General features: G+C 40.8%; 1 protein-coding gene across 4 annotated transcripts in view; it reads right to left on the reverse strand.

Annotated features, from left to right (window-relative positions):
* Positions 1 to 2,866: 2,866 nt before the first annotated feature.
* PLS1 (plastin 1) overlaps positions 2,867 to 14,236 on the reverse strand; it is a 55,254-nt gene continuing 43,884 nt past the window's right edge. For 3 of the 4 annotated variants that reach the window (XM_035133119.2, XM_035133118.2, XM_035133120.2), the window contains 6 exons: positions 13,577 to 13,655; positions 12,962 to 13,076; positions 10,145 to 10,278; positions 8,801 to 8,924; positions 7,080 to 7,204; positions 2,867 to 5,338 (listed from right to left, as the gene is read on the reverse strand). In XM_035133119.2, coding sequence (XP_034989010.1) covers positions 5,203 to 5,338; positions 7,080 to 7,204; positions 8,801 to 8,924; positions 10,145 to 10,278; positions 12,962 to 13,076; positions 13,577 to 13,655 — 713 coding nt within the window. In that variant the 3' untranslated portion in view covers positions 2,867 to 5,202. The remainder of the gene's footprint in view (positions 5,339 to 7,079; positions 7,205 to 8,800; positions 8,925 to 10,144; positions 10,279 to 12,961; positions 13,077 to 13,576; positions 13,656 to 14,236) is intronic. The other variant, XM_035133116.2, reaches the window with a different exon arrangement.

Here is a 14,236-nt window from a genome sequence, read left to right on the forward strand (position 1 = left end):
TAGCTTAATGCAGCTAATCTGATAAATGTTCAGATACAGTCCTACACTCCTTGAATATGAATGGCCAATTCTTTATGATCAAGGAGTGTGGTATGTGCCTACAGTAAACTGCCTCAAAGGTTTTTGCCTCTTGGATGACAAAACCAGCCACACTTTGAACCAACAAATTGTAGGCCTATCTTGAACTGGCTTTCTCCCAATGACATATTTATCAAAGAGACTTAAACTGATTTATCAGTCGTTGGTTGCATCAGCACCTTACATTTCCTTTACCTGGTGCATTACCTGGTTACCTTACATTACCTGGTGCAACTGGACTTCTCCGCGACCCTTCCCCTCTGCAGGGAGGTGGGACCTATTCGGATGGTCCGCCCCCGCGACTTAATGGATCCAAATGGTTTCCAGAGAGTGGTAGGGGATGTTTTATCCCATGTTGATGGCCTTTCAGCCGATTCCCTTGTGGCCCGCTGGAATGTGGAGTTAACCAGGGCTATTGACTGTTTGGCTCCGAAGCGCCCTCTCCGATTGCATGGAGCCCGAACAGCCCCTTGGTTTTCCCCGGAGCTGAGGGCGATGAAACAGTCGTTGAGACGGCTAGAGCGCCGGTGGCGGAAAACGCATTCTGAATCCGACCGAACACGGGCTAGAGCTCAACTTTGAGCCTACCAAGTGGCAATGGCGACGGCGAAGAAGACTTTCTTCACCGTTTCTATCGCGTCTGCGGAAAACAGCAGCAGGAGACTGTTCCAGGTGGTTCGCAATCTACCCGAACCACCTTCGTCATCGGGGCCTGGTAGGGACCCCAATATCTCCTGTAATGCTTTTGCAAAGTTTTTTGCAGATAAAGTCGCTCAGATTCGGGAAGAGGTAGACTCCACCGTGGGAGCAGGGCCGGGGCGGGGGAGTGCTAGAGTCCTGTCTAGTCAAGTTGTGTGGGATCAATTTCAATCTGTTACCTCCGAGGATGTGGACAGGCTGCTTGGACGAGTGAAACCAACCACCTGTCTCCTTGATCTCTGCCCATCCTGGCTTATAAAAGCTAGTCGGGAAGGGCTGGGCGATGGGCTCCGCGGGTTGGTGAATGCTTCTCTCTGTGAGGGAGCCTTCCCAGACCCGCTGAAAGAGGTGGTTATTAAACCGCTTCTTAAAAAACCGTATTTAGATGCAGCCAATATGGCCAACTATCACCCAGTCTCAAATCTTCCATTCTTGGGCAAGGTGATTGAGCGAGTGGTTGCTGAGCAACTCCAAGCACGCCTGGAAGAAGCGGACCATTTGGATCCCTTCCAGTCGGGGTTCAGACCTCATCATGGGACTGAAACTGCCTTGGTCGCACTGGTCGATGATCTCCGGCGGGCTAGGGACAAAGGTAAGAGCTGTTTTCTGGTCCTGCTGGATCTCTCAGCGGCTTTTGACACCATCGACCATAACATCCTTCTGGACCGTCTAGAGGGTTTGGGAGCTGGGGGCACTGTTATACAGTGGTTCCGCTCCTTCCTCCTGGGCCGTGTTCAGAAAGTGGTGGTGGGGGAGGAGTGTTCAGACCCCTGGCCTCTCACTTGTGGGGTGCCTCAGGGTTCTGTCCTCTCCCCCATGCTTTTTAACATCTACATGCAGCCGCTGGGAGAGATCATCAGGGGGTTTGGGCTGGGTGTCCACCAGTATGCAGATGATACCCAGCTCTACCTCTCTTTCAAATCAGAACCAGTGAAGGCGGTGAAGGTCCTGTGTGAGTGCTTGGAGGCGGTTGGAGGTTGGATGGCGGCTAACAGATTGAGGTTGAATCCTGACAAGACAGAAGTACTGTTCTTGGGGGATAGGAGGCGGGCAGGTGTGGAGGACTCCCTGGTCCTGAATGGGGTAACTGTGCCCCTGAAGGACCAGGTGCGCAGCCTGGGAGTTATTTTGGACTCACAGCTGTCCATGGAGGTGCAGGTCAATTCTGTGTCCAGGGCAGCTGTTTATCAGCTCCATCTGGTACGCAGGCTGAGACCCTACCTGCCCGCGGACTGTCTCACCAGAGTAGTGCATGCTCTGGTTATCTCCCGCTTGGACTACTGTAATGCGCTCTACGTGGGGCTACCTTTGAAGGTGACCCGGAAACTGCAATTAATCCAGAATGCGGCAGCTAAACTGGTGACTGGGAGTGGCCGCCGAGACCACATAACACCGGTCCTGAAAGACCTACATTGGCTCCCAGTACGTTTCCGAGCACAATTCAAAGTGTTGGTGCTGACCTTTAAAGCCCTAAACGGCCTCGGTCCAGTATACCTGAAGGAGCGTCTCCTCCCCCATCGTTCTGCCCGGACACTGAGATCCAGCGCCGAGGGCCTTCTGGCGGTTCCCTCACTACGAGAAGCCAAGTTACAGGGAACCAGGCAGAGGGCCTTCTCGGTAGTGGCGCCCACCCTGTGGAATGCCCTCCCACTAGAGGTCAAAGAGAATAACAATTACCAGACCTTTAGAAGGCATCTTAAGGCAGCCCTGTTTAGGGAAGCTTTTAATGTTTGATTGATTTCTGTATTTTAATATTTTGTTGGAAGCCGCCCAGAGTGGCTGGGGGAACCCGGCCAGATGGGCGGGGTATAAATAATAAATTTATTATTATTATTATTATTATTATTATTATTATTATTATTATTATTATTATTATTTCAAATGGCATCATACCACTTTAAACAGTCTTTGTTCCAGCCCCACCAAGAATCTTGAGAACTGTAGTTTGTTAAGGGTGCTGAGAACTGTAATTATCTATAGCATTTCCTAACAACTCTCAGCACCCTTAACAAACTACAGCTTGCAGAATTCTTTGAGGGAAACCATTTAAAGGGGTATCATAGTGCTTTAAATGTACTGTATGGTGTGAATGTGCCCAAAGTCTAAATGTGAATCTTTTCACCAATATATCGTCTGCAATAAGGAGCCAAGTTAATTAACTTTCCTATGAGAAATCAGCAATATTCCCATTATTTTAATATGTGCACACATATTAAAAACATTTATAAGAAAGCTCATCACATGTAAAGAGAGGCCTCAAACTGGACCTGCCATCTCTCTTTATTGCTTCTTAATATAACATTTTAGCTTGGATATTTTCTCATTGAAAGCCTTTCCACATACATAATTTTCATTTTGCTTATTGTCCTTGTTATACTTGTGCTTAGTTTTATTCAATGCCACAAACCATAACCAATCGTCACTTTTTTAAAGTAACTTGTTAAAGAAAAGGTTTGTTGAAGTTGTTTCATATTACAAGCATTTCTACAGAACAATATTGACAAGAGGGGATGTTCAGTTTTAAAACATAGAATCATAGAATTGTAGAGTTAGAAGGGACCCCAAGGGTCATCTAGTACAATTCCCTGCAATGCAACTCATTTAAATAAACAGCAAGTTCCATCTTCAATAGTACGTTTGCAAATCAATTTTATTTTTTTAATTTGCTTTAATGAGCTACACTTTCTACTAATCAAATTGACTAAGGGTGCAATGCTATAATCAAGATGCAATGGCTAAGGAGCTACAAGATATGGCAAAAATGCCACCACTACACCATGATAACTCTCTACCGGCTTATCTTCCCCATATTGTAAAAAGGGTATAGGCAGTGCTATTTTTCTAGAAAAAGAGGTGCCAGAACTCACCATGAATGCATCCCTTGTTCTCTTACAATGGCAATGGCGCCCACCTGAGAGGTGCCGGAATGAGGTTCCAGTAAGTTCCGGCTGAGAAAAAGCCCTGGGTATAGGGTTGTTGACTGCTCCCTAAATTTAACTGAACCTGCATGCTACACTACCGTGTTTCTCCGAAAAGAAGACACCGTCTTATATTTATTTTTCCTTAAAAAACAACAACAGTGGCTTATTTTCAGGGGATGTCTTATTTTTTATTACGCGTCCAGCCTTGCCTCTTCCCTGGGGCCCTCCAGAACTGCGCCTATCACTATGTCTTATTTTCGGGGCAAATGCTTAGAAATCCTGCTCTGGCTTATTTTATGGGTATGTCTTATTTTAGGAGAAACAGGGTAACCTTAATACAGATGTCAATACTGAAGTTTTGATACACAAAAACTACCACTCAGGGACCACTGTAAATGTACGGTACTGGGTCTTATTATTTGACCAAATTTAAGGGATTAGAGAAGGTCTAATTCCCCAGCAAATTCCCCTCATCTCTTTGTGAAGCCAGCTTTCAATTCTTGATTTCTAAATTCTAATTAACTGCAAACTCTGATTAGTATTAATCATGTTTAACAAAGGAGGTTCTCATATAATTGTTAACCATGGCATATGCCTGCAGAGGAAATCAAGGGAGACTGTGCAGGAGTGGGGACAGATTTTGATAAGGGGTGTCCCAGTCTCGCACCTCAACCTTAGTATTTTAATGAAGGCCAAGGAACAGGGTGTTATAGCTACAGCTGCCCTCATTGTTTAGTATTTTTAACTTCCAAGTATAGTAATACATAAGAACCAGAACAGCCTACCCCCTTCCCAAGATCTTACCTTGCAACTCCAGCAAATTAAATTCATCCTCAACAATTAAAATGTAAATCAATTAATCAACTAAAACTTTTGTTGATTGCTCTACTAACAGTGCAAGCCTAAGCATGTCTAACCAAGTAAGCCCCAAATAATTCAATGGGACTTTAGGATTGTAGCCTGAATCAATTAGTAGTCAGAACCTCAGTTTTTACTTAGAAGTCAGTCCCGTTCAGTGCAATGAAAATTACTCCCTAGAAAGAATCCTTATGATCAAAAGCTTTTAATTTACAGCCCAAATTCCAACAGGAGTTTGGGTAGTCCCTTATAATAAGGCAAGGACTTTCAGACTACGCGTTAATAACACACTGACATAAAAACTTAATTTCACAGCAGTTCCTAAAATAGCACTTTAAAATCTTGATAATTTGTGCACTATGAAAACAGCATGTATCATATTCATTAAAAAAGGCTATATAACATTGTAATCTTACTGGTGATTACTGCATCACATTAGCTCACAAATTTCTGATATATAAAACTTTTCAGATGAAACCTTAAATATAAACAATTCTTATATTAAATAGTCTCTCTATACATCTCCACATTGGTTTATATAAATTATCTCTGTTTTACAGCTACTAAATTCCATTAGTCTGTAAACAATGAGGCATTCATTGTGTATATCATGGCAGAAAACATTTGTAAAAAAAAAAAATCTTCTTTATTTTATTTTGTTCAGTCCTCTTCCCATCAAGCAAGCAAAGACGGTCATCACCATTTTTGGCTTCACTTCAACCAAGTCATCCGGCAGGGCATATATACAAGCACCAATTTTCCGAGCAACTGATATAGCGTATCTTGGAGAAAGAGAAAAGTAGCATTATTCATCTGGCATTGACTAATGAGATATAACAATGTTATTATTGTAGCATAGCCATTATTTTGTTGCATTGTTTATCAAATTCGGGCTACCCTGAACAATTAGCATATCCATTTCCCTTGCCTATAAACAATTTGCAGCCATAGATGTGAAGCAAAATATTACCCAACTGCTATTTACTTACTATATTGCTCCACCTTCCAGTATAAAATTTACTGCAGGGGTGGGTGAACTGTGGTCCTCCAGATGTTGGCTTACAACTCCCATCATCCCTGATCATGGACACCACTGGTTGGGACATATGGGAGATGTAGTCCCACATCTGGAGTGCCCTGGGTTGTAGTATAAAACTACTATACTCAAATAATAAAAGATAACATGCAGTAAAAGCTAAACCAATAAACAAACTACAGTGGAACCTCGCAAGACGAATGCCCTGCAAGACTAATTTTTTGCAATACAAATGTGTCTTGCGATCTGATGGTGACTCGCAAGACGAATTCATTTTGCAAAAAATTCGTCTTGCGAATCGCGGTTTCCCATAGGAATGCATTGAAATTTAATTAATGTGTTCCTATGGGCAAAAGAAGAAATTTCAATGCATTCCTATGGGAAACCACAATGAATTTTTCGCAAAACGAATTGACTCACAGAACGAATTAAATTCGTCTTGCGAGGTACCACTGTAATAGCATAGCAGAGTCAAGCATGTTAGCAGCTTATACTTAAGAAGTATAAAGATGGTTTTAGCTTGCTTCCAGAAAGAAAGAATCTCAAAGGACCAACTTCCAGGAGAAAGAGCAGCATATTACTGAAACCATACCACTAAAAATAGCATTTTATGTGCTTTAAAAAAAGCCAAAAGTTAAGGGGGGGGGGGTTGGTCAGCATTTCTAAAAACTTTTAAGACAGTTCCTATGTGCAGCTTCCTATGACTGATTTAGAGCTGTGGCATTAAAGCAGGCATCCCCTACCTTCGGCCCTCCAGATATTTTGGACTACAATTCCCATCATCCCTGACCACTGGCCCTGTTACCTAGGAATCATGGGAGCTGTAGGCCAAAACATCTGGAGGGCTGCAGGTTGGGGATGCCTGCATTAAAGGGAAAGGCATTCAAAGTAAAAGGAAGAAATTGTATTTGAGCACTGGATTATGCTACCCATGAAAACTCTGCTATCCCCCTCTTTGGATGAGCAAGAAGCTTTCTCTGAGCTTACAACAGTTCCAATATCATTTGTAGATATAAAGCATGCTGAATCAGTGTTCCTAACACTTGATACATAGCTCAGCAAAGAGAAGCAGGTTGACAGTAACACTGTAATGATTATCTGGGCCCAACTGAAGGGGTTTGGATGCATCTTTTCATGTTTATGAGCCTGAATATATACCCCATCATCCCAGTCTCCTCATCCCTGATTGCACTGACAACAGCACACTTCATTAGATGCATGAAGTTAAAATATACAGACAGGCAGATATGAAACAGAGGGTATTTATCTGCCAGCTGAGAATAACTCTTCATGGATCTGAAAAAGAAGGCTCTTGTCCACAGTAGCTCATAGCGTAACACTGTTAAGTCTAAGGTGCCACAGACCATTTGTTCTTTTTTTATGTAACAGAGTGGGAATTAGTTGACATTTACAACTAGCCATGTGCATCTGGGCTGCATCAGAGCCTCCGTGTATAATAAAGGAAGAAATATTCTGCAAAGACTTACTTAGCATTGTTCAGTTTGTCTGTTTCAGAAAGATCTTCCCTCTTGACCATTTCTGGACGGATTGCTTTTGGCGCAATAGCATCTATTAAATCTAGTACAGGTAAACTAGTGCTTATGGATTTGTCCTGGAAGGAGAAGGTATTGAAAAGTTTCACTATCATTAATGAATGGATTTTCTTTAATACTCTTACCAGTATTTTCACCATGTAGCTCCCTTCTCTTTATCCACTAACTCATTGATAAATAAATCCTAATATAGCAGTGTGGCAGCTAAAACACAGTGTATGTAATAATTGCTGAATCATGAATGGTCAAAGTCATGTTTTTCAGTACTGTTGAATTTTCTCCTATGTGACAAATGACCTTTTATAACTGCTGCTTCTTTTCCCATGATAAAATATCTGTTATGACTAAGTAACGTTTTGTTATGAAATCCTATCAAAAGGTTTTAGAAAAATTTCTTGCATCTCCCAGAATAATTCTGTACATTTGTGGATAATTTTTCAGCTTGAATTTCTTCTATGAATAGGATTTCCTTCTACTTATTTGCAAGTGGCATGATCTGCCTATTTCTAGAATCCTAATACTGTACTACTTTGAGCTTGCCCTTGAGCATTGCATTTTCTTCCTGGTTACTGAAACGCACTTCCTCTCTGCCTTAAAATAGCCGACCCTGCTCACCTCCTTCCAGCAGTTAAAGCAGATGGGCAGTCAAGTGCATGACATCAAGGAATCAGCAGGAGGCACCAAAGAATTAGCTTTACTCAGCATGCTATTCCTACCAGGCAGTTTAAAGCTATGATTTCAGACTTGTTCTTACAGCTTCTAAGTACCACGATGCATACTGTGCCCTTAAACCCAGCAATGTTCTCCTATCTCAACTAATTAAGCTGATGTATCTTAATTAATGAACTGGCCATAAAATCCCATTCTAGTGCTAATAATTGTGGATTACGTCTGTCCATTATTACTCTTCTTTCATTCTGTGTACCCCATGTTCCAATGCCACGAGACCACTTTCTAAAATAGAAAAAGACTGATCTGAACTCTGAAAAATATTGGCTAAATTTTCATGTAACATTTATTTGACACTTCTATTTTCACTGGTGAATGGCAAAATCTTCAGAGAACTACATCGGCTCAAGGCCTAATGAAACTGATATTGCAACCAGGCCATTCTCAAATGTTTCTTAAAACCTTATGGAAATGTTGACGTTTTATGAAGCAGAAACAGTTTTATTCTCAACCACACCAAACAGATTTCAGTCTCTTTGTTAAAATTTGCTCCATCTAGTGGTTTTAACATCATATTACAAAAATGTCCCAAACTGCACTCCTGCCTCAAACAGGGATGGATGTTTAATATATGGTACCATCCTGAGGTTTTAGGATTACTGATTAAGTTGAAATCCTCCTGTCACATGCTAAAATTACTTCATTTCCATTAAGCAAAATTTCTGCTAGGTACATATTAAAAGTTCGTTACACATATGGATTTACACACACACACAATCTTGTATCTATATTAACATGAGTTACTATTATTTTGTAATCTAAATATTGTACTGTTTTTATGACATTCATAATCTATTTGCAGCTATTTATACACAACAGTTATTATACAATAACTAATGCAGAACCCTTGCTACAGATCAATTCCCACCAAAATAATTATGTTTCTGATTGATTCACATTTCCTTTCTCTAGAGTGTCTTCATTACCTTGAAGCTAGTTATTGAAGTACTCTTATTTGCATTTGCAAGGGTCTGATTCACCCATTTAATAATAACTGCATCATTTACTTTTTCCCCCTCACCAAGGTCCGACAGTACATTCAAAGTGTACCTGCAATAGAAAGAACACAGTATTTGCAGCTGATAAGGAATTTAACAATTCCTCCGTATTTTCCTGGCAACGTGTTAAAAACAGTTACAAAATACAACTTTCATACAGAAAAAAATTATAGAAAATGTGTTTGCATGGAGAACAGAAAAAGCAGGAGGGTTAATAGCAAGCTGCAGCGTTACTGAAATTGACACAGCAGTACAGTAAAAGGTAAAGTTACAGGTAGGTTACAGGTGTTGGTCTGAAACAAAATAATAAAATAGAAAAATTCCTTCCAGTATCACCTTAGAGACCAACTAAGTTTGTCATTGGTACGAGCTTTTGTGTGCATGCACACTTCAGATAAAGGTAAAGGACCCCTGGGTGGTTAAGTCCAATCAAAGGCGACTATGGGCTGTGGCGCTCATCTCACTTCAGGCCAAGAGAGCCGACATTTGTCCGCAAACAGCTTTCCAGGTAATGGGGCAAGCATGACTAAAACGCTTCTGGTGCAATGGGACACACTGTGATGAGTGCCAGAGCGCATGGAAATGCCGTTTACCTTCCTGCCACAGCAGTACCTATTTATCTACTTGCACTGGTATGCTTTTGAACTGCTAGGTTGGCAGAAGCTGGGACAGAGCAATGGGAGCTCATCCAATCACACGGAGTCAAACCACCAACCTTCCAAATGGCAAGCCTAAGAGGTTCAGTGGTTTAGACTTCAGCATAAGCCAAGTGAAGCACAATACAGCCCAGCTGCTTTGTGGCAGATAGAGCCAAAAAAGAGTAAACATGAGAGAGAATCAGACGCAGGGCAGGCACTACTGCCGCTAGTCACATTGGGAAGCATCTTATAGATCACCCTTAGGGGCTTAAGGGTATGTCTGTTTGTGCATGGTGGGCAGTAATTACAAACAAGGGCTGTGGTATGAGCTGAGGAGCTTCATTCTTCTCCTGCCTGCTCTCTGCTCCAAGTTTCTCCAGTTGTTTACTGAATTTTGTTGCTAAATAGTTTTATGCTGTGATTCCTAATTCTGTAGCATATGACCTGTGCATATATTCCAGATTTGGATAAAGTCACATTCCTAAACTATACCCATGGATTTTCTGACAAGACAAACACCTGAAAATAATTTATCTGACTTTACAAATAAAACTGCAGACTGGTTGCAAACAAATGAAGAACATATATTGGTTTTGAAAACATTTTGGTTTTGTGAGCTATAATACATCCTCACCTTCTCATTAACTGCCACACCAGTGCCAATGTCAACGTTGGGTTGCCTTCATTGAGGTCCTGTCCACCAATCCCAACCAATGAGAATCTGGCCTTTGACTTCCCCAGTTCCACTGCATAGTTACAATTTTCAATCTAAAAGAAATGACAAATCAAGTTCAGAAACTATTTGGAACCATGGGCGTTGCCAGGATTTATTGGGGGGGCTGGCTTTATGTTGGGGCAGCAGAGCCAAGTTACCTGCAATGCAATTGGCCAGTTAGTTAAGTATTTTTATTTATTTACTTGATTTGGGGGAGGCAGGGAGGCAGCTGACTATGCCCATGTTTGGAACTATCATTTATTAAAATATTTTAATTGGAGCAAACCAACCACAACACCAGTGCAGCAAGAGAACCCTATACCAGCAGATGAATGTGTTTAATTTACATATGTATGGTGTGATGCGTGTTGCTTAGGCATGCGGTTAGACAAACTTCATCCAAATCTTCAGAAAGTATTAGCTTTTATTAATATGAATCAAGGCACAGAAAACCTAGGCATACACTCCTAGTGAAGGACTACTAGGGAAATACAATTTGGCTATTTTAATACTCTCACCTGTGCTGGCAAGCATTTCCAACCTTTTTTTCTTAACGGAACTGTGCAGCACACCTCCCTTTCCTAAGAACATTATCTAGCCATCTGTAAACAATAATAAGTAAACACAGCTCTAAGCTCAACAAAAAGAAAAACATCTAGATCAGCTAGTGGCACCAGAGGTCATTGGTCCACCACTTAGGATGCAATTACTAGACCCCCTTCCTCAAAGGGCAATAGCCCCTTATACTGGCAAAGTCAAGGATCTGCCTTGAGATGTCACATTTACGGGGCAGCCCTCTTTCAGCAGGCAAAGCACATGCCTCAGAGGTCACAATATCACCTTCAGTAGTGTCACCTAAAGGAATGTCAACTGGACTATCCAGATGGTCGCCCTGTTCTGCAGGACTAGAACCATCTTGCACTAAGCATGCACCCACACTGGTTTCAGATACTCCACTTTTGAAGTGTTAAATGGGACTCGTTGTGCTAGTACTTGCAACCATGGTGAGTCACCACTTGATACTCTCCTCATGGCTCATCAATAAGCAGAGTTCACAGCTGCCCCCTCCCTTTCCAGCCCACTATGAATATGAGGGTCTTGGCTTGAAACACCTCGCCACCAATCCCTGGGGATAACTGAACGAACTTGTAAAGGAGTTCTAGACTTGGCCTCACTGGCTAACATTTTCATCCAAGTTCCCATTTAGTTTAGTGATCTTCAGATGAAGTTGCAGGAATGATTAGTAGAGACAGTTGCCTGCAGGTAAGGAAAGCACATCCCCACTGGGTGCAGCCTGTCCATTTGCCTGCCATATCAGATTATTATTATTAAATTTGTATACTACCTTTCACCTGAAGATCACAGGGCGGTTCATGACACAGATGGCCCTAACATGCCTACTTCCTTTTTTTATTATTGAAAGTTTTATTAAACAAACAAGATCTTAAAATACATATAATACCAACGAACAAACATTCACTAAATTATAGAATTTTTTTTAAAAAGAATGTATAAACAGAATACTGAACAAAACAAAAAGAGAAAAGAAAGAAAATTAATAATGTAACTGAAAAGAAAAACATACAGATATCCGATATGTAAATCGACAAAAAATAGAAGCTTCCGACTAACCCCATTGTACTAATTTTGCGATTAAACTATTATTTACACAGTTGTATAGAATTGTTTTTCTTTACCTTAAGTTGACTTTGTCTAACAAATACATTATATTGCATAGCTCATTCAATATCTGCCAATAACATGCCTACTTCCAATGACTGTAGAGGCCATAGAGTGCTGTTTTCCTGCAGTTGTATCAATAGTTGTACAATAATGCTTCTACCCTGGCTTTGTTTGATGTTGAGAGTGTCTGTATCCTGTTCTGTGCAGGTGACTGAGTTTCGTATGCTTCATATGTATGCTCACCTACCATATGTAACGCAGGGGGCCTTTTTTTTTTTAACTATACTTGTAGACAGTGGTTTGGTTTCACTTTCTTGCATAATCTGTTTTGCATTATATCTGCCTTACATGTGTTTTGAGTTCTCTGCTATGGATGCATTCATTGTTCCTGGCTTTAATAGAAGCCTTGAGGTTTTCAATCTGTCTTCTACATAAACATGCACGTGTGAAACTTGAACTGTGTGGTCTGCGATATGGTTTACTTTTCTTGGGTGAACTGCTCTACATATTTTCTGAGTTTTCTGCCACAGATTCACTGATTGATATTAATGGCAAGGACAATCTCAACATTCCCCTGATGAAACATGCAAAATTTCTTAATAATATCCTGCATGTGTGTGCAACTTGACACATGTTCAGCAAAGTTCAGCCACTTGAGTGACCTGCTCTGCATATACTTTTAGTTCTGGCTCCATGCTTGTGAAACAGCTCCAAATTCTGTTGCATTCGACTGATCTGTGTTGGCCATTTATCATGGTTATATCGCTCAGTGCCTGGACACTTGTAAGTTCATTCAGTACCGTAGGTGAAAACTGCATTTTCTGTAGGCATGTATCCCTCTGTGACATGCATGCTTCATCCCAAGTGAAGCATTTGCTGAGGTCCAGTCTAAGGGCCACACCAAGAAACTTATTTCAAGAGTTGTAACCGTATTAATACGCTACCTTAATCAAGGGTGAATAATTCAGGGACACCAACACCATTTATGATAATGCAGTTCAAGCAAATGGCTGCGGAGTCATTGCGATTTCCAAAACAGACACTTTTACAAACCTTTTTCATGTTACCCCCAAGTGCAGGATACGGTGGTTTGTTGACATGGTTCCACTGTACAGGCACACGAATCATTTCATAGAGCTGGAAGATTACTAAAGCATCAGCAAGGTCACTGGCCAGTATAGGGAGAGGGAGAGAGAGAAAATATATATATTTACACAAATAAATTATATGTTCCCTGAATGCAGTCAGTAGTGTATCCAAGTAAATTTCTGGGGTTTTCATTGCTTGGTACTCCTCTTTTCCTCCTAAATTATTTACTTACTTATTTACTCACTATCTCAGTCACTGAGAAAATATATATATCTCAGTTCTGAATCATAGAAAGAATAGAATTGCAGAGTTGGAAGGGTCCAGGAGGGTCATCTAGTCTAACCCCCTACAATGCAGGAATCTTTTGTAGGGTTCAAACCCACAACTCTGATATTAAGAGTCTAAGGCTCCGCCAACTGAGCTATACCAGCCTATCATCTCTAATGATCAGAAAAACAGTATTTTGTTATGTGTTATCATTGATCCAAACAAAACTAAGTCCTATCAATTACAATATTTTCCAGTGAGGGTTACATCATGGATCAGTTAAATGGCCAGAGTCAAGAATAAAAATATTACCTGTACAAATGGTTAATGTAAGGAGTTACACCCAAAGAATTCATCCAGTTTCGGAATGTTCTTTCTTCCTTACTTTCTCCTATAGCAAAGGGTACAAAATTTCTTAGATAACACATTTTATATGTGCCATTAGTCTTAAAGAATATAAAAGCAATGTATCTTTTCCTAAGAAATAATCTCTTCTGATCTGGCAGTTAAAAGCTCTGGGTACAAATAGAACATAATCACAAAGCAGAAGAGGTGTTTCCTCTTTCTATAAAAAAAAATAGTAATTTCCCATGACATCGGGTCTGGGTGGGCAGTACTATCTAAAGAGGGAAAACTCTTTAGATAGTAAACTCTTTAGATAGAGATGTAGTTGGTGAGGAGTGTAAAAACTTAAAATCATAAAACCAAATTAAAAGTACTTAACATATCTGTATACCAACACTAGTCCACAGAAATTTGGAAAGTATATAGGGGGAAACAATATTTCCTACTCTGCAAGCATAATTTGAGTTTAGCAGAGATACAGGCTACCTAATGCAATGCTACCTAATGAGTACACTGAGGGAGTACACTGAGGAGGCAGACTGAGGGGGCATTTGAACCTTGGTCTTCCAAGTCCAAGGCCCCTACTTAATTCACTATACCACACTGACATTGCTACAATATTATGCA

This window comes from Zootoca vivipara, chromosome 5 (genome assembly GCF_963506605.1).
Source record: "Zootoca vivipara chromosome 5, rZooViv1.1, whole genome shotgun sequence".
Lineage (NCBI taxonomy): Eukaryota > Metazoa > Chordata > Lepidosauria > Squamata > Lacertidae > Zootoca > Zootoca vivipara.